The 26,983-nt window shown below is 41.0% G+C and overlaps 1 protein-coding gene across 7 annotated transcripts in view; it reads right to left on the bottom strand.

Moving 5' to 3' along the window:
• The window catches only part of TNRC6A (trinucleotide repeat containing adaptor 6A), a 96,408-nt gene that overhangs the window by 8,748 nt on the left and 60,677 nt on the right, over positions 1 to 26,983 (bottom strand). For 6 of the 7 annotated variants that reach the window (XR_003793140.1, XM_029220643.1, XM_029220644.1 and 3 more), the window contains 12 exons: positions 26,658 to 26,834; positions 25,590 to 25,765; positions 24,429 to 24,461; positions 22,763 to 22,843; positions 22,336 to 22,387; positions 17,330 to 17,472; positions 16,488 to 16,625; positions 15,894 to 16,022; positions 15,367 to 15,444; positions 14,895 to 15,105; positions 11,224 to 11,355; positions 92 to 250 (listed from right to left, as the gene is read on the bottom strand). Coding sequence is in view for 6 of the 7 variants with exons in the window: in XM_029220643.1 (XP_029076476.1) it covers positions 92 to 250; positions 11,224 to 11,355; positions 14,895 to 15,105; positions 15,367 to 15,444; positions 15,894 to 16,022; positions 16,488 to 16,625; positions 17,330 to 17,472; positions 22,336 to 22,387; positions 22,763 to 22,843; positions 24,429 to 24,461; positions 25,590 to 25,765; positions 26,658 to 26,834 (1,509 nt within the window). In the remaining variant the exon portion in view is untranslated. Of the gene's footprint in view, positions 1 to 91; positions 251 to 11,223; positions 11,356 to 14,894; positions 15,106 to 15,366; positions 15,445 to 15,893; positions 16,023 to 16,487; positions 16,626 to 16,789; positions 16,937 to 17,329; positions 17,473 to 22,335; positions 22,388 to 22,762; positions 22,844 to 24,428; positions 24,462 to 25,589; positions 25,766 to 26,657; positions 26,835 to 26,983 lie in introns of all 7 variants that reach the window. The other variant, XM_029220645.1, reaches the window with a different exon arrangement.

The raw sequence follows: 26,983 nt of genomic DNA, 5'->3' as shown, positions 1-26,983 counted from the left end.
CACAGATTCAGGGCCAAATCATTAGTATATCTAGAGGTATCGAAACCTTAATGGACACAAACTCTCATAAAAGAAGATGTCGGCATTTTACCTGGTGGCCAATTAACACTGCTAGAGCCGTTAGGCGATTTGGCACGTGGCCAGCCATCTCCTACTGAACCCGGAGGACTGGCTGGTGAAGTACTGCTGTTCATAAAGTCATAGGGAACAAATGGAGACTCTTCCAGCCTGAAACCACTTGAAATAGCACCTAAAGAGAGAAAATGGAAGGGAAATGTGAGCAAAATATAATATCACATTTACTTCTTGTAGTTTGTCAAATATAGTAAGAAAACTTTTTATTAGATCTGTGGGTTCCAAACTGTTCTGTAGATTATGTGAAGATGTGAGGAGAAAAGAAAGCCCTGTGCTTTCTTCCAGATTTCAATCACTTGTAGCCTCTGATATGAATGAGGTCCTTGCCCACGACGACAGTATATTTTCACAAAAAGCCAAGTAAATGGACAGAGGGCAGAAGGAGAGAATGTGTGTCAAGGAGCGGGCAGGGACAGCATGGAGGGTCTGGGGGAAAAGATTCTAGCCAGTGGGTGCGGCCTGCACAAAGACTTGAGGAGAAAAACTGTTCGGCACATTTGAGGAACTGAAAGACCATTTTGCCTGAAAAATAGTAAACGGGAGAGAGAACAACATGAAGGAGTGGGGCCCCTGATCTTGAAGGGCAAGGATGACCAAGTACATTTTGTTTTAAATGCTTGGAATTCAAAGATCCTGAGGTGGGGTGTGCACACTCTAGCTGTCCCAGGCCCTACCACTCCAGACTGGACTATGCCCTGCCTGTTCCCCGAAAGCAGCAGAATTTACAACACCCTCAGACAGGGCTTTGTAGGACTTGGCAAGGAGTTCTTTATGCTGAGGGGTTTTAGGAAGGGAAGTAATACAATCCCATTTGTTTTGAGGTCACATTTGCTGCAGTGTGGAAAATGGAAGGAAGGCTAGCATAGAAGCAGGGAGACCACTGGGAGACACAACAGATGCATAAACTATGTATTTTGGAAGCAGAATGGGTACTATTCACAGATGGACTCAATGTGCAGATTGGAGAAAGGAAGAAATCAAGAATATCTCTTAGGCCCAAATATCCATCAACAGATGAATGCACAAACATAATGTGGTATATATTATCCAATCCAACTATCAAAGGAGTGAAATACATGTGCATGCTACAACACGGACGAACCTCGAAAACATTACGCTAAGCCAAAAATACGAGTCATAAAAGACCAGATATTATATGCTTCCATTTATATGAAATGTCTAATACAGACAAATCTATAGAAAACAAAAATATTAGTTTTTACTTATGGCTAGAGAGATGGGAAAATGGAGGTGGGAGAAATGACACCTAAGGGGTTCTTCTAGGGTAAGGAAAATGTTCAAAAGTTGATGGTGTGGGGCTTCCCTGGTGGCACAGTGGTTAAGAATCCGCCTACCAATGCAGGGGACAGATTCGAGCCCTGGTCTGGGAAGATCCAACATGCCGCGGAGCAACTAAGCCCGTGCACAACTACTGAGCCTGCGCTCTAGAGCATGCAAGCCACAACTACTGAGCCTGCATGCCGCAACTACTGAAGCCCACGCGCCTAGAGCCTGTGCTCCGCAACAGGAGAAGCCACTGCAATGAGAAGCCCACGCACCGCAATGAAGAGTAGCCCCTGCTCACCGCAACTAGAGAAAGCCCATGTGCAGCAACGAAGACCCAACGCAGCCAAAAACAAGCAAAAAAAAAGTTAAAAAAAAAAGTTGATTGTTCGATGGATACCCAACTGAGAATGTTACTGAAAGCCACAGAATTTTATACTTTAAAAGGAGAAATTGTATTATATGTAAATTATCTCAAACTGTTTGAAAAGGAGAATGCCTCTTAAACTTCTAGCTTCAATAACTTGATTGAAGGAGGTACAATTTCTGGAATGGGGAGGAGCAAGGGTGAAGAAAGTGAAACTGAGCAGGTCCCTGTGTGGCCCTCCCGTGTACAAAAGCCATTCCATGTCCCCCATTTCTTGTTTGTAGAAAAAAGGTTTCAGCCTCCTAGACCTTCCCTGAACCCCAAAGGGCAGATTCAAACAGTTACTAATCTGGGGAGTGAGGGAACGCAGAAACAAAGGAAAGGCAGTCAAGAAACAATAGTGTAGCCACCGGCCGGATCCTGGTTCCTCCTCAAAATCAAAAGATATACATAAAAAAAAAAAAAAAAAAAAAGATATACATCACAACCTGATAGAAATCTGAGTTCTTCTACAGGAACTGAGGCCCCCAACCCAGGTGGAGGATGGTAACTTCAGGCTGATCACAAACACTGGACCACAGACTGGATGGGACCAGAGGGCTAATGACTGAGACTCCTGGAACACCACCGTGTTATTTTCCCACCAATCAACCAGAGGAAGGTTACACCCCCTGTAGCCCCCCCCACCCCAATTTCACCTATAAAAATTCTTCCCCCCCTGAAAAGCATTGGGGAGTTTGCGCTTTTTGAGCACAAGCTGTCCATTCACCTTGTTTGGCCTTGCAATACTCCTTTCTCTATTCCAAACTCTGACATGTCAGTTTGTTTGGCCTCACTGCGCATCAGATGAACTTGGATTTGACAAGAGAAGGAAACCAAGTGTCTTGTCCATTCATGTAGAGTTTGAAACAGATGTAAGGAAAGTCCTGGTTCATGGGCTCAAGGCTGCTCCAGCTATGAGCTTCTGGTAAAATACAGGACCTCAAGCCACTCACTGGTGGGCACTAACGTATCCGTGACTTGATTCAGTTATTCCACCAATTCCATTTCCCTCTCTTCTCTGGCTTCCTCATCTAGTTATTACTTTTATCGTAGTGAACTATGTATCTTAGCCTAATTAAAACCACTTGGAAATAAAGTGGGATATATAAAGTAGTAGTTGCAAGTAATACAGTAAGCAAGCATAACTGCCAAATTTGAAGTGATTAATTCTTACACAAGAACCAGCAATGATGAAAGCATCCGCCCCCCTTTTTAAAAAGAAATAGTATCTACTTATTCAAACTTCATTTTATTTAAAAGGACAATAGACATAACTTAAGCGGCAGCCATGATCCAATTACATTCTATTAGACACTGCATGGGAGAGCATCAGAAAAATGAAATGTAAAATTTATGTGGTAGGTTTAGTTTAAGCAAATAGAGCTGGATTTACACTGGAGAAATGGTGCTGTCTTAGAGGTAGGGCACTCATGAGATGACAATGACGGCAATAACAATAATGATGAAAGCTGAGACCCACCGGCCACTTATGTGTCTAACCCTGTTCTAGTGCTTAGGCACTTCGGAGTTATTGCCTTATCAATCCTCAAAACATCATAAGCAGTACTATTATTACTCCCATTTAGCAGATGAGGGACCAAAGTCCAGAAAGGTTAAGCTACTTGCCAGCAGCTAATAAACAGCAGAGTTAATTAGTAGCAGAGGTAGGTGTCAATTCTAGGGTCCATATTTATTTTGACATTTTGCCATTGTCTCAGCTCCCACTCCCTCTCTTAAGGAAAATTCCAAATGTGATATACCACTGTGTGGCAAATTAGCTTAGAATTCAGGGCTGCTTGATTTCATGTTTCAATGTTCCTTCAGTTACATGACAATTTCACATTTAATTTCTGATAATCATCAATCAGTCCAATGTGTACAAACCAGCAAACTGACCTTTAAGCCAAGTTTAGTCCAAGTTTCAAGATAAAATCCAATGAAAAGGGAAGGAATGAATGTAACAAAATATCCTTTTAATACTAATCAGAGGAACAATGATTTGGTGTTACTTAAGTCAGAAAACAAGAGTCTCTCCTGGCTCTTCCCTATTATTTTAAAATCACTAAGTCCTGTCAATCCTGCTGCCTACCTAGCTCTTTTTTCTCCTCCTGTGATTGCAAAGATTTCTGAATTACTTTGTTCTGGGTCCCCCTGTATACAGCATAGAGCCAGATTTTGCTTTATGATCCAGTATGAATTTCTTTTAATTTCTTTATAGATTCTTTAAAAACTCTTTGAAAATGTTGATTTATCTTTTCTGAAACTGTGGAAGGCTTATAGTTTTTGTTTAGTGGGTATCTTTATAACTTACACATTTAATCTTCATTTCTTTTTAAAATATTTTGATTGAGATATAATTGACATACAACATACTAGTTTCAAGTGTACAACATAATGATTTGCTATTTGTATATATTGTGAAATGATCATATAGCTTTTGAATAATGACACATGAGATCAGACTACTGTCATCTCGTTTGACCACGCTCTGGATTACGCAGAAGTTTCCTAACTAATGTCTCTGTCCACTTCTACTCCCCAGTTCTTCACATTGCCTCTTCAAAAATGCCAATCTGATCATGTCACTTTCCAGCTTAAAACTCTTCAACAGTTCTCCATTACAGAGGAGTAAAATTCAAACTCTTCAGTAGTTTGTAAGGCTCTTAAAACTCTAGCCTCTACTAACGCTTTATGGTTTTCCCTCCTTCCACCTCTGCCTGGCTAATGCCTGTTTATCCTTCATATCTCAGCTTAAGGGATCACAGGCCTCCTGGAAACCATTCCCAATTGCCCTCAACTAACTCTAAGACTAAAATAAATGTATTCCAGCTCCCGAACATTGTACTTTTCTCTGGCAATGAGGAGGGGAAAGGGATTTTCTAAACTCTGGTAAGTCACAGAATCTTAGGACCATAAAGTATCACAAATACCCCAGTCCAAACCTCACCTGACCCACAATTCCCCTGTTAAGTGGCCTTGCCTCCACTCTACTTCCCTTAATGAATCTCGTTTTTTGACTCTGGAAGGTGTGCAGTAAAGGTGTGCAGTAAAACAGGGCTAGACTGCACATGGCAAAGAGCTTCAGGGACTAGTCCTTGATGGCTCCTGGGTTCCTGTAACTCACAGAATAGCATGCCAGATTAAGAGTTCCTCTGCATACATTGGGCCATGGCCACGCCAGAGAGTTTATGATAACAATGTGATTTATGGTGAACATCTGTTTTTGTTTGCATGGGGCCCGGGTCATGCTGTTTTGGTCTGAACTCTGAAGGGTCTGCAGGGGATTGGAGATTGACAAGCAGGTGTGCTCCATGTCTACACAACTGACCCCTGACAAAAAACTGAGGACACTAAGGCTTGGCTGAGCTTCTCTGGCTGGCAATACCTTGTACGTGTTGTCACACATTGTTGCTGGGAGAATTAAGTCCGAGAAACTGCACTGAGAGAGGACAACAAAAGGCTTCTCCTGGTTTCTCCTGGACTTTTTTCTATGTGCCTTTTTCCTTTGTTGATTTTAATCTGTATTCTTTTGCTGTAATAAACCATAACGGTGAGTATTACCGTTTTTCTGAGTTCTGTGAGTTCTTCTAGGAAACCAGTGTACTTGGGGATCTCTGACACGGAAGATTCTCTTGAATTTGCCCTTTCTTCTCTGCTCCACAACTATCTTACTAGCCCTCTAAGCTTCACTAGATGGGGATAAAAATAGAACCCACGTAAGATTGCGATGCAAAAGATCAGAGCCAGCCAAGCGTCCCCACAGGCCTCTCCTGTTTCCAGGCTCAGCCCATCTCAGCCCAGCCTGACTACTGCTATTGGATCATTCCCGCTTAAAAAATGATCTCTACACTACTCTGGTACTATGGAAAAACAACCCCCGTTTTCTACAACATGGAAATACAAATGCCAATAAGGCCAATCAGGTTTTATATACAAGTGAAGCAACTTGCCTACAGAAAAAATATCCCATGGTCCCTCCTCAGACGGAAACATGACTACAGGGAAATACTTCTCTGGTTAGGGAGTACAGAAAAATATTTCTCCACCAATGGGAGGGAAGGTACAGGTGTGAGGGGAATGGGAAGCATGAGCCATGGGCAGTAGCCACTCAACTCTGGGTGGTGACTGCTCTGGAGCTTGGTGCTGGCAGACCTTCACATTTCTCCAGAGATGCCAGAAATCTGAATCTGTACATGAAACTTCCTGAATGTTTAAACAGATGTTGGTTCAAAAAAAATATTTTCAAAATAGTGTGTAACAAAGCATAACACTCAGACCAGTTTTGGGATCTCTTCCAGAATACAAAGTTAGATGCCAATTTTATTTTTATAAGGACAAAAGAACAAACTGCACCAAAATAATAATGGAAATAAGATGATGAACATTTCTCTATTTTTTTAATATAAGGAAAACTGAAAACAAAGCAAACAAATAAAAAGAGTATGCCTGAGAAGAAGATTCTAAGTCTCTTAGAAGAAAGAGAGATAGTAAGAGAAGGAAAAGAACCACAGAGCCAAGAGGAGCACTTCTGGGAGAAAATGATAGTATAAACAATTAGAGAATTATTATGGTAAGAAAAAGCACTTTCTTTAAACAGACTGAAAAGCTTAAAAAAAAAAAAACCCAAAAAACAAAACCCCAACCTTTTAAGACTTGAAATTTAGAGGGTTCTTATATACAGATATAAAACCAACCTGGTCTTTCTTTCTAGAGATGAAGACCAAAACCACACCAGGTCAAGGTATATTTCTGAAGTCATTTTTACAAGGAAGGAAAAAATACAACAATGAAGAAAGAATAAAAGCAACCACAGAGAAGAAATTCTATCAAACATTCTTGATTTTTAAGGGGATAAAGTAAAAGCCTGGAGATCTCAAAATAATATCCATGAAGGGAAGACTACTAGTCTTGGGCTGCTTCAGATTAGTTACAGGGCCTGCTAAAGTAAAGAAAATGAGAACATTTTGGGGGTGGGGAAGCATATAAAAATTTTGTAATTTGTATTAACAATACAAAAATAATTTTAAAAAAGAAAAAATGACAGTTTCAACATGTCAAGTTAAGTAAATAAAGAATAGTAGAATAAACTCACACTTATGGTCAATTAATCTACGACAAAGGAGGCAAGAACATACAATGAAGAAAAAGACAGTCTCTTCAATAAGTGGTGCTGGGAAGACTGGACAGCTGCATGTAAAAAAATGAAACCAGAACATTCTCTAACACCATATACAAAAATAAATTAAAAATTGACTAAAGACCTAAATGTAAGACCAGAAACCATAAAACTCCTAGAGGAAAACATAGTCAAACACTCTTTGAGATAAATCGTAACAGTATTTTTTTGGATCCATCTCCTAAAGCAAAGGAAATAAAAGCAAAAATAAAAAAATGGGGCTTCCCTGGTGGTGCAGTGGTTAAGAATCCTCCTGCCAATGCAGGGGAGACGGGTTCGAGCCCTGGTCCAGGAAGATCCCACATGCCGCAGAGCAACTAAGCCTGCGCGCCACAACTGAGCCTGTGCTCTAGAGCCCACGAGCCACAACTACTGAGCCCGTGTGCCACAACTACTGAAGCCCACGCACCTAAAGCCTGTGCTCCGCAACAAGAGAAGCCACTGCAATGAGAAGCCTGCGCACCACAACGAAGAGTAGACCCTGCTTGCTGCAACTAAAGAAAAGCCCGTGTGCAGCAACAAAGGCCGGATGCAGCCAAAAATAAATAAAATAAATTTATTTTAAAAAAATAAACAAATGGGACTGAATTAAACTTAAAAGCTTTTGCCCAGCAAAGGAAACCACTGACAATGAAAAGACAACCTAATGAATGTGAAAAAATACTTGCAAATGATATGACTGATAAGGGGTTAATATCCAGAATATATAACAGCTCATACAACTCAACATATAAAAAAAAAACAACACCCAATTTAAAAATGAGCAGAAGACCTGAACAGTTTTGCAAAGAGGACATGCAGATGGCCAAAAGGCACATGAAAAGATGCTCAACATCGCTAATCATCAGGGAAATGCAAATCAAAACCACAATGAGAGATCAGCTCTCACTGTCAGAATGGCCATCATCAAAAAGACCACAAACAACAAATATTGATGAGGATGTGGAGAAACGGGAACACTGTGCACTGTTGGTGGGAATGTAAATTGGCACAGCCGCTGTGGAAAACAGTATGGAGGTTTCTCAAAAAATTAAAAATACAACTACTAATGACCCAGCAATCCCACTTCTGGGTATATATCCAAGAGAAATGAAAACAGGATATCAAAAAGACATCTGCACGTTTGTTGCATCATTATTCACAACAAACAAGATATGGAAACAACCTGAGTGTCCATCAATGAATGAAGAAGGTGTTGTATACACATACAAAGGAATAATATTCAGCCTGGAGAAAGAAGAGAATTCTGCCATTTACAACAACACGGATGAACCTTAAGGGTATTATGCTGAGTAAAATAAGTCAGACAGAGAAGGAAAAATACTGTATATCACCTATACGTGGATTCTAAAAAAATACAACAAACTAGTGAATATAACAAAAAAGAAACAGATTCAGATATAGAGAACTAGTAGTTACCAGTGGGGAGAGGGGCAAGATAAGGACAGGGGATTAAGAGGCACAAACTATTAGATATAAAATAAGCTACAAGGATATACTGTACAACACAAGGAACTTAGCCAATATTTTGCAATAACTACAAATGGAGTATAACCTTTAAAAATTGTGAATCACTATATTGTACACCTGTAACTTACGTAACATTGTACATCAACTATATTTTAATGAAAAAAAAGAATAACAGGAACCTACACTGAAGTAAAGGAGAAAGAGCATCAACCTCCTTATTCTGAAGAAGAGAACGTTACTAGAATATGTTCATTAGATTGCTATGTATACAGGAATAAAACTATTTATTGTTTAAGCTAATTACTAAAAAACAAAAACTCACTGCTCACATTCCAGGTTTATGCAAAATCAAACAATAAAATGCATGATAAAAAATAAAAAACAGATACTAAGTTTAAATAGAGAAGATAAAATACAAAATTAAAATATAAAATTACTAATTGAATTGATTGAAAAACGAACTTATGATAGTAGGCTGCTTATAAGAAGACACCACCACCCACTACCTGCATGTCACATGCCAGGCAATGAGGTAGGAGCTTAACAGTTATTATCTCATTCAATCCTCAACAGTTTTACGATGCATCATTTCCACTTTACAGATGCAAACACTGTGGCTTAGAGGTTAAGAACTGGGATCAAATCCCAGGTCTATCTGCCTTCAAAACCTATGCTGCGGGCTTCCCTGGTGGCGCAGTGGTCGAGAGTCTGCCTGCCGATGCGGGGGACATGGGTTCGTGCCCCGGTCCGGGAGGATCCCACAAGCCGCGGAGCGTCTGGGCCCGTGAGCCATGGCCGCTGGGCCTGCGCGTCCGGAGCCTGTGCTCCGCAACGGGAGAGGCCACAACAGTGAGAGGCCCGCGTACCGCAAAAAAAAAAAACACACAAAAAAACCTATGCTGCATGATGACACGCCATTTATATAACGCATACTATATACATACCAGTATGCCCTAGGTAAGTATGCCGAGCACTTGAGAATATATGATATACATTACACCTAAAACAGCAGTGAGAGGAAGGAAACATTTTTACAAAGAAACTGAGGGTCAGACATGCAAAACAGACATGGAAAAATTCATTTTAATCAGAGTAGACAGAAAACCATATGGCAGAGACATTTTTCTGGGTCTCCACGTCCTACCTCTCTACCCATTCTTCTCCAGGTTTCTTTACTACCACTGGCTCTAGGATTGTGTGTCCTTATTCCCTTCTATGCACCGTCTCTCCGGGCAACCTCATCCATGTCGACGACATCAACATTCTGATGAACACAAAATCTTGCTCTCACCCAGATTTTTCTTCTGAGTACCAGGCCTCTAATTCTAATTTCTTACTGGGCTTTTCCACGTTGAGCTATCCCTAAAATACCACACTCAACAAGTCTAAAATCCATCCATTATCTGTCCCAGCAGGCCTGCTTCAATTCCTACATTTACTCTACCATTAACTGCATTACTGTCCACTCATCCTTTCACCTAGCAAATGTCCCCCGAGCGCTGCAATGTGCTCAGTGGGGCTACAGGTAAGCAAAGCATGGACTCTCTCCTCCAGGAATTTATGTCCTGTTACGGAAAAAGGCCTAAATGGATACTTACACAAGACAGATACACATAAGAGGTGCTATTCGAACACAAAGCCTGGAGGAGGCTTCTTGGAAATGACTCTTGAGCCCAGGGTAAGGTATAGGGTTGGACTGAGGAAGGCAAGAAGCACAGGAGGCACATCACAGATAATCATATATTTGCAGAATGAATTAAGTTAGTTACCAAGCCCTTTTGTCCTTAATTCTAACACTCTCTTCAATGCATCCCGTCTTCTCATGTCCGTTGCCCTCTGTCTCACTTAGACTTCTTTAAGCCTTAGGTGCCTTTAGATATCCACCATTTTCATGTTTAAAGTGATTTTTTTGGCACAAAAGTTTTCCATGATTGCTCAATACCTACTATTGCAGCTACACCTTCCTCCTTTCTCTCGCTTGCACCTTCACCCCCAGACATGCCCACCTAGCAGAACTCACCAGGAGGTCCTGTCTTTGAACATTTCACATGCTATCCTCTCCATGGTGTTCTTTCTCCACTCCTTTGGTAAACTTGAAGACTCAGTTCAGACCCATGGTTTGTTATTCCTGACTCACTTCTCCATTAGATTTCACATTCTTATACTATTTATCCTATTGTATGTATTAACTTTTATAGCACCTATCACAGTGTAGTAAAGCTGTTTACATGTTTATTTTTGCTACCAAACAATGAGCTTCTTCAGGGCAAGTTATTTTTACTTGTTTACACAGTCAATTGTGCGCATGTATGTACATATGTATCTATGTATTCCAGGTGGCCTAGCACAGTTCTTGGAAAGCAGAAAATACCCCATTAACAATTACTAGATGAATAGAAAGGCACTGTTAGAAATCAAATTATGGTGGAAGTTTTTAATCCCTTATATCAGATTAAATTGAGTAAATGTTAAGTAAAACAATAAAATAACAGCAAAAAACTAAATGATCATCTAAAGAGGGAATAATTAAAAAATAAATGTGTAATCTGATCTGTTTTTCACAATAGCACAATAAAGGTCATTTTTTTTAGTTTTAACTAAGACTTAATAACTAATAAAGCACTTTTTAATAATGAGAAAAGGTTCTTAAGAGAATTTAGCTATGAAAATATATATATAAAATAAAGCCTAAATTTAATATTCTACAGTTATCTTTTTAAAAGTCAAAATATAAGAATGTATTTTATACCATGTTTGCTGGAGTTTTGATCCAAAGATGTGTTCACAGAAATGCTGTCCACTGTAGTCCACTTCCTTAGTCTTGACTGTGGCTCTTTAATACTGTTCATATCCATATTTACATTCAAGTTTGAGTTCAAGCCTAAAAATAAGATAATAATTTTAAAAAACCACTTTATAAAATATAGCATATTTTCCTTCTGGTACCACAACTTTCATTTTCTAGAAAAACATATGCAGCTAATCTAATGTTTTCAATCCTAATGTTCCTTAATAAATATCATCCTGCAAATGTGGCAGAGCCAAAAGATTATAGACAAAGGCAAGGCAGGCAAGGACAGACACTCTGGACTCCTGGCCGATGCCACGCAGATACAACGTCAGAAGAGCGAGCCATGGCTAGATTATCAAAGAAAGCAACACACAGAAATCCTAAACAGCTTGTCTAACACTCATTAATATAACATTTTCAAAACTGTTAGTACCATAAAACTGTTAGTACTATAATTGCATTAACTGTGGGAAACTACTCCATATAATATTGATTATTTTTAAATTCCTTGGCAAAATTACAGAAAATTCTACGACAGCCAAATATTAAAGTTTCTCTCTCTATTAAAATATACCTCTTTAGGTACTTCCCAAGAGAAGAATTACATATGATCACTTTCAGTTGCTAACTTTTGCTTATAAACAATTTTCAACTGCCTGACCCGCCAAAGGATATTATCATTTAAAAGTAAAAATGTCCTGCTCTAACAATTGTACCTTAGGGCGAGACTCCCATATCCCAAGGTGCAACTTACTTGAACTTTGCTGATGACACACATCAGACTTAGATATTCTCTTGGAACAAAGATGGAAATTTCTATCTGAGATACTATAGTCAGAAAACTGACCATTAAGCCAGTGTTTCTTAAAGTGTGATCCTGGGGACCATCATCAACAGCATAATCTGAGATGCTTGTTAAAAATGGAAACTTTTCGGAATTCCCTGCTTCCACTGGGCACGGAATCAATACCTGGTCGGGGAACTAAGATCCCAAAGCCCGTGCATTGTGTCCCGCCCACCCCCCCACCCACAAAAAGAATTGATGATAGATGTTTTCTTAAGCTTAAGTATGCACAGGGTAAGAAATTACAAATATAGGGACTTCCCTGGTGGCGCAATGGTTAAGAATCCACCTGCCAATGCAGGGGACACAGGTTCAATCCCTGGTCCAGGAAGATCCCACGTGCCACAACTACTGAGCCTGCGCTCTAGAGCCCATGAGCCACAATTACTGAGCCCTTGTGCCACAACTACTGAAGCATGCGCGCCTAGAGCCCGTGCTCCATAACAAGAGAAGCCACCGCAACGAGAAGCCTGTGCACCACAACTAGAGAGAGCCCGTGCACCACAACTAGAGAGAGCCCGCACACCACAACTAGAGACAGCCCGCACACCACAACTAGAGAGAGCCCGGGAGCAGCAATGAAGACCCAACGTAGCCAAAAATAAATAGGTAAATTTAAAAAATACAGTTTAAAAAATAATAATTTAAAAAAGTATATAAATGGGCACACAACGAAAAGTAAGTCAGGGTGAGTTCTTAAAAAGTAAGTCAGGTTCTATTACTTTCTTGCTTCAATCTTCCCAGTGCTGAAACTCACACTAAGATCCTGCATGCCATGTGGCACGACGAAAAAAAAAGAAAAACACTTTTCAGTGGGAGCCAGAATCATTTAACACACATCAAGGTGGTTCTTAATCTAAAGTTTCAAAACAAATGGTTTTTAGATACTTGGGTCTGATGAGTCCCTGTGATACCAGGTCAAGCTTAAAACTTTAATAATATAAATTCTCTAATACCACCCCTATTTGGAGAGAGTAATTAAATTTGCTGCTCTCTGGACTCATTAATTAGACCCAATACTTGGCAAGTTTTTTCTGTGAAGGTTTAGATAGTAAATATCTTAGGCTCTATGGGTCACATGGTCTCAGTGTCTCTATGCAACTCTGTTGTTACAGCACAAAAGCAGCCACAGGAAATACATTAACAAAAGAGCATGGCTGTGTTCCAATAAAACTTTATTTATAAAGTCAGGCAGCTGGCCAAATTTGACCAATGGGCTGTAGTTTGCCAATGCCTGATTCAGACAACCATACTGGTGCTTGCTTGGGTTAAGCAGACTTCCTTTTTTTTTTTTAAATAAATATATGTATATATGTACGTATTTATTTATTTATGGCTGTGCTGGGTCTTCGATGCTGTGCGCGGGCTTTCTCTAGTTGAGGCGAGCGGGGGCTACTCTTCGTTGCGGTGCACAGGCTTCTCATTGCGGTGGCTTCTCTTGTGCGGAGCATGGGCTCTAGGTGCGCAGGCTTCAGTAGTTGTGGCACATGGGCTCAGTAGTTGTGGCTCGCGGGCTCTAGAGTGCAGGCTCAGTAGTTGTGGCGCAGAGGCTTAGTTGCTCCGTGGCATGTGGGATCTTCCTGGACCAGGGCTCGAACCCATGTCCCCTGCATTGGCAGGTGGATTCTTAACCACTGCACCACCAGGGAAGCCGCTAAGCAGACTTTCTTAATCAAGAAGAAGTCTCTTGCTGTAAGGGTAGCGAGGCTAGGAAATCCCTTATTTAGAAACTTATCTCCTCATTGGCCCAATTTATATGTCCAGTATGTAATCAGTGAGAGTCACTTCCTTTCACGAGTGAGACCAAAACCTCTCAGTGTACACTTGGGTATTCTTTTACCACTATACTGTTGTTTCTGGGATGACCCGGCTTCTCTGGTATTCACCTACAGTGGTAACTGACAAGGGAATGTAAAGAGATTGCTAACAACTCCTAAAACTCAAAGTTCCACCTGTGTCCTAGCTGCGAGTCCATGGCAATACCAGGGAGAGCCAAATCATGTATCAGGTTCAGCCAAAGTGAAACGGCACCAGGGGCAACAGCAGGCCCAACTCCTGCCCACAGCCCAGAACGTGCTAGTTAACTGACTTGTCTTCAACAAAACTGGGCCTGTTAACCAACAAAGCTGGTTTACAAGAGAGAAAGAAAAAGTTAAATGAATAGGGTGTGAACAATCAAAGGTCAAAATATATTCAAAGGCACAAGAAGAAAAGGGGCCTAAGGAAGGAGAAGACATATAAGCCTGAAATTCCCAGAGGGAATAAAAAGCCTGGAGACGTCATAAAAAAAGAGAAGGGGGGGGGGTGCTACGGCAAAAGGAATAAAGGCAATCCCTTCTCTCACCCCTATTTTCTACATTTATGCCAGTAATCATTTATAAATATTTAAATAGTAATTAAAATTTCAGATGTGACTGTTCCCAGTTGTTTCCTCAAAGCAGCACTGCTCAAAATTTCTCTGGCGTGCTCTAATAATTTCAGTCCTCCCCTCTAATTCATATCCTACAATTAAGATATCTGAGTGTTAAAAAGAAATAATACCTTTACACTAACTCATTTCAAAAGAGCATGGGATTTTTTAAATAGTGTGATTTTCTTGAATGGAGACAGGCGTTCCTGAAGCATGAAGAGGCTAGCGCTAGAAGAGGCGTGGCCACCCTCTGAGAGGGAACAGCTAAAGATCAGCGTGGCACTCACAAGAGAACATCTGGACAGGTAAGACAGCAGGATGTTAACCTGTGATCATGAAGCACCAGCCGAATGCTTTGGCCAAGGAGAAACCCACCTATGGGGAAGTTGCTGAAAGCATTTATTGGTGATGGCCCTTTCTGCAGCTCAGGTGTAGTGTGGGGCATGACATTTTCAAGGAAAGACTTCATGGCTGGCTGATGGAGTGACTGCTGCTGAGATGGCGGAGTCTGTTGCTTCACCAGCAGGTTGGGATCAAGCTGACGCGACGGCTGCATCATCTGCTGCTGCACACCCAGAGGTCGACCCTTAAAACGACAAGACGACGTGAAAAACCGGAGGAAGGTCTCTACAGACACCTTCACGCCCCTTCACTTCTGAACTCACTTCCTTCTCAGTAGGAAGGTGAAGAATCACTATGCACCAGTTAATAAGACTTCTGGGCAGACAGAAGACTTAATGAACAACCTTTTCCATTATAGTTTTAATAAAGGCATTTCGACTGTCTTCTTACAATGGAGTTGATATAAGTTGAGTACAAGCAAAGCAAGGGGAAGGATCAGATCTACCTGCTGGTCTTGCTGCTGCCGGTTCCCAGAAGGCACGCTTCTCTGACTCTGCGCCCTTTGCTGCTGCGCTAACAATCGCTGGAGGGAAGATTGCAAAAAGGTCATCAGTATCACGTCATCACAGACTAGCGTGCCCTAGAGTGACGGTGGCAGAGGGACCTACAAAGGCATGGTTTCATCTAGTCAATGCCCACATGCCCTGCCTCATCTGATATCTCGTTTGGACTCTCTGGCCTCCAGCCCTTCTACTGAATTCAGTCTTTTGCTCAATCTAAACTTCCACTTCATCAGGGAAATTTTTCCTCCTCATCATACCCCGACCACCAGCCCAGACCTGGCTGGCCTTGCTCACAGAGCACCCTGCCCTTCGAGTTCACCATCTGTCTTCACACATGGACTGTTAGCTCCCTGAAGGCCATGACTATGCCCGTTTTGTTTACTGCAACACTTCCTGTGCACATTCTAGTGTTTCGCACACAGTAGACACTCAATAAATGTATACTGAATAAGGCTATTATTCTACTTACCTGTAACTGGGAGATCTGAGAAAGCTGGTTTAGTTGGGATAGCTGGTTCAGCATGGCTACCTGCTGAGGGCCAAAGAGCGGATTCAGGCCACCGTTGTTTGGTGCATACTTCAGCAATGAAACTGGAACCTTAGGATCACAATGGTAGGTTAATAACAAAAGTAACCCAAGCTAGCAAAATGTACTGTGTATTTTAAATTATCAGTAGAGCAATTAACATTTGTGGACTATTACTGGGGGGGGGATTGTGTTCTAACTGTCTTTCTTGACTTCACTAATTTATTGTTCACATATGTTTTCACGTGTTACGTATAAAGTGACAGAGATGAATCTTAAGCCAGTCAAATTTACTTTGCTATTGTCCTCCTCCCCTCAAGGTATTTTATGAAAGAGAATGATAAATTTTAAATTATCTTTGACTCATTTTCTTCACCCTACCACATCCCTCTGTAATAATAACTAATTCAGAATTAGTTTCATCTCAAAGTTGCCAATAAATACTATGATGATCAACTAGTCATCTCATTCAAATATAAATTTATTCAAGGTTCTTTTCCAGGTAAAGGGTAGAGAATATAGTGGAAATTTATTCACCTGAGGGGAGAGTAATGGAGGAGGCACTTGAGCACGGAGATTAGGCTGAGATGAACTGAGAGGTTGTGCTGGAGGCTGCTGCATGCCCCGGGGTTGTGCTGCTGTGTTTCCAACACCAAACATACTGGGATTGCCATTCTACAAAAACAAACAACCACCACCAAATAACACTGGGATTCTTTAGGGACAAACACCTCATTACCACACTGAAACATTGATTTAAACACAGCCAACTACATGTAAGAGAGATCTTATTACTTATACAAATCAACAGAGAGCCTAAAATACACATGTGGACTTACCTGTCTAACAGAATTCAAGTTTTGCATACCCAGCCCTGCTATGGAGCCAAGGGCCTGGTTAGGTAGTGCACTATTTGAAGGGGGAAGCTTCATGCTTTGACTGGACATAAACTGCATGTTTTGGGATTCATCTGCTACAATGCCATCCTGATTGGACAGACAGAAAGATGTGCAACACCAGCCAAGCAAACAAGTGGAAGGGAGAAATCATTGCAGGAACAGAAGAGAAGTCAATGACATTCCAGCATCAACAGGAAACAGGCAGAAAACAGAAGAGAGCGGATTAGTGTTAATTCTAGAGTACATAAAAAGAACCAAACATACTTTATGGGATTAAGAGGAAAATATAAATGCAACCCCTATGATAAATCGAGACATAAAAGGACAATGAACTACAAGTCCAGTAATATTTGGCACTGGGTTATAACACTTTATATTATATTAAATGTTCTAAACCGTTAATGAGAAAATTATGCTATTAAGTGTATTGCTTTCTTAGCCACAGGGTAAAAACAAACAAAAAACAAACGAACAACTTACCTTATCAAAATAAGGACTGCGCTCCATGGAAGACTCTTTGGAAATCTGAGGCCGAGAACCAGGGCCTTTCCCGACCGTTCGATTGTAATCACCAATATTTAGGCTATGTTTATCTATCTCCATTCGTTTGTCTTGTAACATTCCTAATAAATGCAGGAGACTACGTTATCAAGTAGGAAGATAACTAACCTAGATGGTTTCAGATAAATGTACAGTAGAAAGAAAAGTACTCACTTCCAAACCAAAATGAATTCTGCCTTGACCAGGACCATGTGAAGAATGCACTTAATAAATCTTGCATTCCTCACAAGTTGGGTTTAGCGAATACTGTTATTTTATTGAACCAAATTAACTTGAAAATAGACTAGGAAATAGACGGTTAAGACATCTATTGTTCATCTATAATCTGCTTAATTTTAAAATAACAACATAGTTTCCAATGACAAACAACAGAAATAGCACTAAGACAAACCACCATCTAGCATATGCTTACAAAGTGCCAGGCACCGTTCTGAACATGCATTCTCATTTAATGCTAATAATTCTACTACCATCACTCCCATTTAGCAGACAGGGAAAGGTCTTCCTCTTTTCTCAGGGCTTGTTCCGCTCTCCTCATTCTGACTAAGCTGCAATAAATATGACCTCCTCTCACAGAAAGCCCATCTGGCAAAAAATCTTCACTCAAAATAGCCAGCTCCCAGGCTACAATCCTACTTAAACAAATCTCTAACTCCACGTCCTTATCATATTATACCCGTTCTGGGTTCTCTTTCTCCTCCTCTTTCCATAGCTGAGCCCACTTCTTTGTGCTTCTTCAATGCTGGGATGTACTCAGTATGTTTAAGGTCTCACTCTTTCAACTCTCTCTCTCAAACTGGCCTCCCCCAGGCTTATTCACTACCAAGGTGACCCTCAAATACTAATGCCTACTCTGAATTCACTCCTGTGCTCAGTCGCACATCTTTAACTGCCTGCTGAGCGTAGCCACTTGAGTGCCCCTTTGTCACTTTTAACAGGTGAAACCAAGCACATGATATCGCCTCTAGACCTTCATGGGACTCAAAAGTGGCATCTTCATTCTCCTAGTCACACAGCCTTGAAACCCTGGTTTTTACCTTGCGAGAATACCTTTTCCTCCCATTTCCCTGTTCCTCAGGCTCCACATTTTCTCAGTCCTCAGATCTCACCCGTAATTTCTTTGCAACTGCTGTCCTTTGAGATGCCTGCTGCTGCAGCCCCCACAACACTCACCCCTACTACCCTCATCCTAGGCAAGTGGAAAAAAAAACTTTAACAAAAGGATTCTTAAAATAGGTACAATTTTCAAATGCTGCTGCTTTCCAGAAGTACTGGTCCAGATATGTGAATAACCCACCCTTCAGCACTTGTAATTAAGAGCTCTCCCTTAAATGGCAACGAACTTTTTTTTTTTTGGCAATGAACTTTTGCAACAACCTCTCCTCTGTTCTCTTTCCCCCGTTAACGGTGTCACCATTCACTGACGCACCCAAGCTAGCCATCTTGAACTCTTTTCCTCACTCTCCACATCTAATCTTGTAACCAAACCCAACCAACTCTTTTTCCAAGTCTCTCTCCAAGCTGTTCTTTCCTAACAATCCACATTATTTTTGCCTACCTAAATAAAATCTTTTCAAAAAGTGGCATGATACATCCTTTCTCCAAACCATTCCGCGTCACTTTATTCATTCATTCATTCATTCATTCATTTTTGGCTGCGTTGGGTCTTTGTTGCTGCGCGCGGGCTTTTCTCTAGTTGCAGCGAGCAGGGGCTACTCTTCGTTGCAGCGCGTGGGCTTCTCATTGCAGTGGCTTCCCTTGTTGCGGAGCACGGGCTCTAGGCACACGGGCTTCAGTAGTTGTGGCACACAGGCTCAGAAGCTGTGGCTCATGGGCTCTAGAGCGCAGGCTCAGTAGTTGTGGCGCACAAGCTTAGTCGCTCCATGGCATGTGGGATCTTCCCGGACCAGGGCTTGAACTCGTGTCCCGTGAACTGGCAGGCAGATTCTTAACCACTGGGCCACCAGGGAAGTCCCCGCATCACTTTAAAAACCATCTGAGTGCCAAATGTGGCAGCCGCCCCTTGACCAATCCTTTAAGAAGGCCCTTGGCTAAAGTTACCAATGACTCGTCCTAACCCCCAGGATCAAATCCATTCCATGACAATCACTTTCCTCTTCTCAAATCTCTATTCTCATCTGACTACTGAAAAATTACTCTATTCTACTCTAACTTGTTCCACTTCTCCTCAGATCTCCCTTAAATGTCTCTATTCCCCCTGGAGTTTGTCTTTGGTCCATTACTCTATAAGCCTCTAGCCAACCTTCTTTTTTTGTTAAACTTTTTGACCTTTTTTTTCTTTCTGGCCATGCTGGAGCAGCTTGTAGGACCTTAGTTCCCTGACCAGGCATCGAACCCAGGCCCTTGGCCGTGAAAGCTTGGAGTCCTAACCACTGGACGACTAGGGAATTCCCTAGTCAACCTATTTTTGAGGCTGTACTACCATGAGTGTCTAGTTACACTTATTATCTCCAGCCCTATCTCTTCTAAGCTCCACATCCAGATTTTCTACTGCTTACTGGACATCACCACATGGTTTTCATAGCAACTTTAAACTCAGTAACCTTGTCTATCAAACCTGTTTCCCCTACTATATTTCCTATCTCAAATAATGGCCAGTTATTGATTTATTGTCTCTCAGCTCCAAATTCAACACTTTCTGACTGCCCTGTGAAAATATCTGGGCTCTACATTTTTTTCCTTCACCAGTTGGCACTGAGGCTTTGTCAACAGAGGGCGCTGGAGAGACACTGCAGGCGGAAGTTTTGCCTACGTGCCCTTGGCGGCTTTGGCAGTGCTTCCAGCTTCTCCTGTGCCCTACACTTGCAGTACAGGGTGATCAGCCTCACTCGGAGGCCAGCTTCTCCCAGCATTCCCACATACCTCCAGGCAGCTTTGTAGCAGAGTGTCTAAGGTGAGACATCTCTCCATGAACAGCTTTTCCCAGCACCCTAGAAGGGTAGATTTCCAGCAAGTTCCAACAGCACAGCAGCACAGCAACTTCTCTGCCATTCAGTGAGCCATGGAGGAGGCAGAGCCTTGTCATCAGAGGAATAGATGCATATTCTGGATACGGACTTTCCCCCCCTGCCATCCATGGTCTCACAAAAGGCCTTATCCATCACTCCTCACAGCACTGTGTCTGATCAAGGAACTCATTTCATAGTAAAGGAGGTAGAGTAATGGGCTTAACTAACTGGTCTTACCACATATATCATCACCCAAAAGTAGCTAGCCAAACTGATAGGTACAAGTGGTTCCTGAAGACCCAGTTACAAAGCAAGCTGAAAGACAACATTCTAAAAGGATGGGCTTCTGTCCTACAGGATACAGTTAAGAACTGATGTCACTGAACCAGCTGGCAAGGGGGCGGGGGGCTCACCTGCTGGCTGGAGTGACTGACTCTGATTACCAAGGGGGACCTGGCTTCTTGCTACAAAACGAAGGCAGCAAAGACTCTGGAATCCGGGCAGGTGGGCAGGGGGTGGGTGTGTGCGTCTGGGGGTGCTTCTTAGTCATTCCATGCCCAGTAGTAAAGGTTAATGAAAAAACTATAACAACCAAAAAATCAGAGATGACTGAGGGCTCAGACCCTGCAGGAATGAAGGTTTGGGTCGCTCCACCAGCAAAAGAACCCAGAGCAGCTGAGGTGCTGGCTGACAGTGGGGAAGTATGGAATGGGTAGTAAAAGAAGGAAGCCAAAGATACCAACAAGAGCTTGTGACCAATTACAGAAATAAGGATGGCAGTAGTTTTGCATGTTATCGGTTGCTTATCTGTATAGGCCATCTTCTTTTCTCTTCCCTTTTTTCACTTTTTAAGCTGTTGAACAGCTGTTTAAGCTGTTGAGTTTAAAATTTAGTCTTTAGGTTACTCCTTATATCTGCTATTCATATATTCATATATTCTTGAGGAGTCTCGTTATTATCTCTTCCTAGCCAATCCCTCATTCTAATAGTGATTCTTTACATTTGTATTAAACTTTCCCTGTTCAAACGACTATGTAGTTTCTCTCTTCTGCCTGGACTCAGACTAATACAACAACAGTACCACATATTAAACTGCCCAGGCAAGAAAGCTGGGAATTATCTTTTACCACACCCTCACCCTCATCCTCCACAGCAAATCGATTCAAGCCAGTTATCAACTTTTATTGATTCTAATTCCTATATCTACACTGAATTAAGATTCTTCCCACCAACTGTCTTAGCTTAGAGCTTTGAAAATTCTCACTGGCTACAGCAACAAATCTCTAACTGGTTTTGCTATGTTTAGTATCTTTTAGTCTTCCTCTGCTGCCAGTGTTTTCTGTCCCAAGATATTTTCAATCTACAGCCATGATTATTTTTGTAAAACGTAAGACCAAATCATTTCATTCTCCTGGCTTAAAGTTCTTTATTCCCATACTTTCAGAATAAAGCTCAGACACCCAAGCTCCTCATGATTTAGCACCTACCTAGTTTTCTGGCAACCTCACCTAAGTAAAGCTTTTACCGTCACCACACTCCCACCACCACAACCAATTTATATTTCTTCTTCCATTACATGGAACGACTTGCCATTTCCCCAGTATGGTTTAAGATATCTCTATCATGTAGCTGGGTCTTTGTACACATTGCTCCCTAAATTGAGAAGACTGTATCACTCAACCTGGATAACTTATTCTTGACAGGACTAAATGTGAGGTAATCAAAGGCTAACAGTATCACTACCTTAGATCTGCACAGTGATTTACACTTTAAAAGGCATACTAACTCATAAAACCCCCCCATTCTAATGTATGCTAGAGAGAATAGGAACACTGAAACAGAAACCCAGGTCTCCCTCTCCTGGTCAAGGTCAGCGCTCTTTCAGTAGGATCATGTCAGATAAGTTTCTCCATCAATGATGAATATAAAACTCAAACTGATTTAATTTTTTCTTACCTCCAGAAAGGTCCATCTTATTGCTCTGTACATTTTCTTCTGGTGAGTCTCTCTGAAGAAGGAAAAAGTAGCATGTTAGTAGACCTTAATTTATCAATGAAAATAAATTAAAAGTGAAGAATTTTACTTTATTTCCTTATTTGTGAAATTTAAGTGGATCATAAAACTTCATTTTTCACTGCCTAATATGATAAAAAAATATTTTTAAAAATAAAACTAAAAAAAAAAAAGATACGTGATCAATGTTTTTAGCTAAAACTGTAAAAATAAAGAAGACGTCATGGAAAATTTTATTCTAACCTCAGCATATTCATGAGGACTCAAAATAATTATTTGTTAAGAAAACAAAAAAATGAAATTAGGGTATTAGGGTAAGTTTATGGATCACCATTAAAAGGGAAGGAGGTTGCCAAGAAAACATACTTACCGAAAAACTGATATTTGAAAACTGTTTAACAAATGGATTTATCCATGCTTCTTCTTGTTTGTTTCCACCTTTCATCATTCCCTTTGTAAAATAAAAGAGTAGAAAGATGCCATGGCCATCTCTATTTATCTGGGTATAGTGATGGATTAATAAAACTTCAAGACAATTCCCAACTCTCATTTTTAGCCAATAAATTTCTCCTCCAACCAACTCTTCTCACAGAGTTGTTCATAATTAAAAATCAACTTATTTGATTTTCAACTTCCTTTGCTCCAGTCCTCTGGTATAGCTGTAATGCACAGAGAAATCTCTAAAGGCAAGCAGTCAGAAGGAAAAGACAGAAGCAAAGGGCCTTGATGACCCACAAAAAGTTAAAAAGTCCTCTGGATAATGGAGAACTGTTCATCAGACAGTTTCCAACTTATAAATGAACTGTGTCCTAAAAGATTAATTATAATTTGGATTTGTAGAATTCTCACACAAAACCAAAGTAAGAAGAGTCACCAGGTTTCAGGTTAGTCCAAAGAAACCAATTAAACCCATAATTTAATTATGCTATGTGCACTGTACTGAAAAAACACCATATGTTTCCATATGAAAGAGTATTTTAAAATTCCAATTTATGCTGCCAAGAACACGATATCCCCAAGCAGCAACTAAAGCTGGGATTCCTCCTACTTGGTGTTGGCTTTCTGTGGCTGCTTAGGGTATGGGAGGTACGGAAACTACTTGGAGACATGACTTCAGAGAAAAAATGGTCCGTGATTAGCAGTTTGGTAGACAGGGAGGCTGGAAGCCATAGAGACCAAGGCCTCCCATTAACGTGAGGATCACAGAACAATTCTCAGTTTGTTGCCTTCATTTCCCTTTCCCATTGCTACTACCTATTCCTTCTGACTGTGGAACAGAACACAGCTTCGTAATTTCCCCCTAACTGCAGGTCTCTGAAGCAAGCATCTAACCCTTTCCAAGGTTTCTGAAGTGGGCTTTGATTCCTTTTCCTTTTTCACCCCCACCCCATGCCTAACTGGTTGCCAATACCTGTCTCTTTTATTCCAAATGTCTCTCACAACAATCCCTTCTACTAAACATTTATTCTTGCTTCCCAATTCAGGCTGTCCTCTCTAACCAGAATGAATGCAGAAGCTTCCGAACTAAGATCACTAATTCTGGTCTCTCCTCTGTTCCAATTTATCTTTCATACTATCACTGGTTAGCTTTCTTTAAAGAAATTAATTTTAAAAACCAAACTGATGTTGCCTTCTATTCAATTTGATTGGCTCCATATTTTATACAAAATAAAGCTCAAATTCTCTGGCATGTTACTGAAAACACTTTGGTATCTGCCCCTAATCTAACTACAGATTAGATTGTCACCTCTTCTCTAAAATTCTGTTATTTTAGTAACATCAGGCTAACACTTTCCCTAACACACCCCACCCCGAGGCATCTTCCAAATTCAAGCTAACACTCCTTAGAGCAACTCTTAATGCCCCATACCAGACCCTGAGCTCCTTGAAGGTATGCTCTTATCCTAGTGTTTCTGAACCCCCAGCACCAAGCACAGTACCTGGCACACAGCAGAGGCTAAATAAATATTTGCAGTTGCTTTCTAAAAGATTTTTACTAGTAGAAACAAAGGAGAAAGAGTAAAAAGGCTACACACCCTTTCCCTTCTCCTTTTTTTGCCACTCAGACCCTGTAAGGAAAGACAAAGTCACAAAACAGCATGGTCCAGTGGGAAGAACACAGGGTTTGGAATTGGAAGACCTAAACTTAAGTCCTTGCTCTGTCACTTACTAGTTATGCAACTTTGGGCAAGTCACCACTTTTTCCAGTCTCAAATTCCTCATTAGTATTCTATCTCAGAAGGTTATGAGGATCAAATGATTCATGTAAAATATGGGAAAGCACTTCATAAGCTATATGGTGAGGCAATAGGCAAATTCAGCCAAATGAAAAATTTTAAAAATGAAAATGGCAGGTCCTAGACTTAGAATCCCAGGATCAAAAGGGAGGGACCCTGGCAGTGAGCTACTAGGTATCTGACTTCTAAGGTCCCTCAAAAACAAATTGTTCTCAAATAGGGTGGAGAGGATATATTAGAATCACCTGGGGGACTAGGCACATATTTTCAAAATGGTCCCCAAGAAAATCTGACACCAGTGTTCTCAAACCTGGCTCTGCATCAGAAACATTCAGAGAGCTTGTTTAGGACAAGAAACTTGGTCCAATTTCCAAAACAACAGTAGCCTAGGGTATAGGAAATTATACTTTTTAAACAAATGTCATACAATTCTGATGAAGAGCCAGGTTTGGGATAAGATCTGTCCACATTTAAAAGCAAAACAAGACTCTACTCATTCCTAGGGATTTTTGTCACAGGACCTTTCAGGGTGGAGAAGGGACAAAGATGGGGGATGAGTAAGGAGGATGGTAACTCTGGGTAATGCAGAGGTCGGGGACTCCAGGTGAGGAGGTGGAATGGGAGACGAACTGGCAGTGGGATGGAAAGAGTCGACATGGAGATTTGCCCTTCTCTTCATCCTCAGCACTGCAGGTACCACCCTGGGGTGAGGGGTTGTCCCAGGCAGCACTGGTGGAGGGGGAGGAGGAGAGAAATCCCAAGCTGTAGCAGTGGGGAGAAAGGAAGTTCCTGTAGTCTTATGTTTTTCTAGGTGGCTGCCCATACAAGAGGTTCTACCTAAGTTGGGGACTGCATGGACTATACTGATTGCATTAAACGGGTAGGCAGAACATTAATTTTCTGTGGGTAAACTACCTTTGGAATTTAAAGTTTCAAGGGCTTTGCCCTTGAAATGTTTACCTTCGATGACATTTTCTTTGTATATGGTGGCCAATTTAAAGATGAATTAAGCTCTTGAGATGAATTACTATTCCACATTCCAATCTCTACATCCTCTTCCTCTTCCCAGCCAGTGGGGCGATTTCCAGGCAATGGCATATCATCACCACACCAGCCATCTTGCATAGATTTTGGCCCTGATTGTGGATTTGTGATAAAGAGAAACATGCTTTAATCAAACAATTCTTTCTGGAGGTTGAGCATTCATTAAGCAGGCAGAGCAGGGGGAGAACCTAAAAAACCCTCTTTTATCTCCCTTACCAGATCTGCATGGCAAAAATGTATGTTATATGCTGAGCTAAAAGCTACATTAAACAAGAATTTATTTTTATTAAAATTTTCAATAAGACACCTGCCATGCTTTTACAAATCAGAGGGTTCCTAAACATGGGACATCGGTGGCATTCTTGTTCGTACTTGCTTAGCAAGCTGCATGGTGACGCACAGGGCCAAGAGGACGAACAGAATTTTAAAAAATTAATTTTAATACATATTTTTAAGGAGAATGGCCCAAAAGCATAGCAAGTCAAAAGCAGAAAGTATTTATTTCATCTCTATACTCGGCCTTTGGAATTCCTATGGGAATAGTGACAATGTTCATCTGAATATTGAGGGTCCTTCCTGAACTCTGTTCGTTTTCTGTGTAATATTCAGGGAATTATCTGGAACCTGAGCCAGACAGTTTGGACATGTGTCCCCATGACTATTATACTCAGTCTCTCGTGCTGGATAGCATGAAAGTTGCTTGACTATTTCTAAATAATCCAATTTGATAAAATATAATTTAGATTTGGTGAAGTACATGCAAATCATTAATAGTTATACACTTCTAAGAAAAAGAAAAGATAGGAAAATTCAGAAAGGTAAAAAAGCAAACCACATTAACAAGTTCAAAGAGCCAAACAAATAGTGAAATCATCCAGTATGATAATACATGGATACATTATCAATGACATAAGCATTATCCAATTACTTAATTATAGTCAATGAGATCACCACTGCTACAACCAGGAATTATCAATAGCTTACCAGATTTGCTTAATGTTTGTGGACCAACAGAGCTGGAGCCCCACGTGGATGTGCTGGATGCCGCAGCAATGGGTTCGCCCCAGCTGGGACCACTGTCTATGGGTTTACCCCATGCTGAAGTACCATTATCCACAGTTGTGGCTGGAGTAGAAGTCTCACCCCAGGGCTCACCCCAGCCTTTAGAAAGTGTGGGAAAAGAAGTCATCAGCACACGGTAAAGGCAATAAGGAATACTTAGGGAACAAAAGAAGACGACCTTCACATTTATGTATTAAATAATAATGTTGTGATAGGCAGAAAGGATGGCATCTGTTTTATGTAAAGAC

This window comes from Monodon monoceros, unplaced genomic scaffold (assembly GCF_005190385.1).
Source record: "Monodon monoceros isolate NGI ecotype Baffin Bay Population unplaced genomic scaffold, NGI_Narwhal_1 Super_Scaffold_13, whole genome shotgun sequence".
Taxonomy (NCBI): Eukaryota; Metazoa; Chordata; class Mammalia; order Artiodactyla; family Monodontidae; genus Monodon; species Monodon monoceros.
Note: the sequence above shows the minus strand (reverse complement) of the source record. Positions and strands in the feature narration are given on the sequence as shown.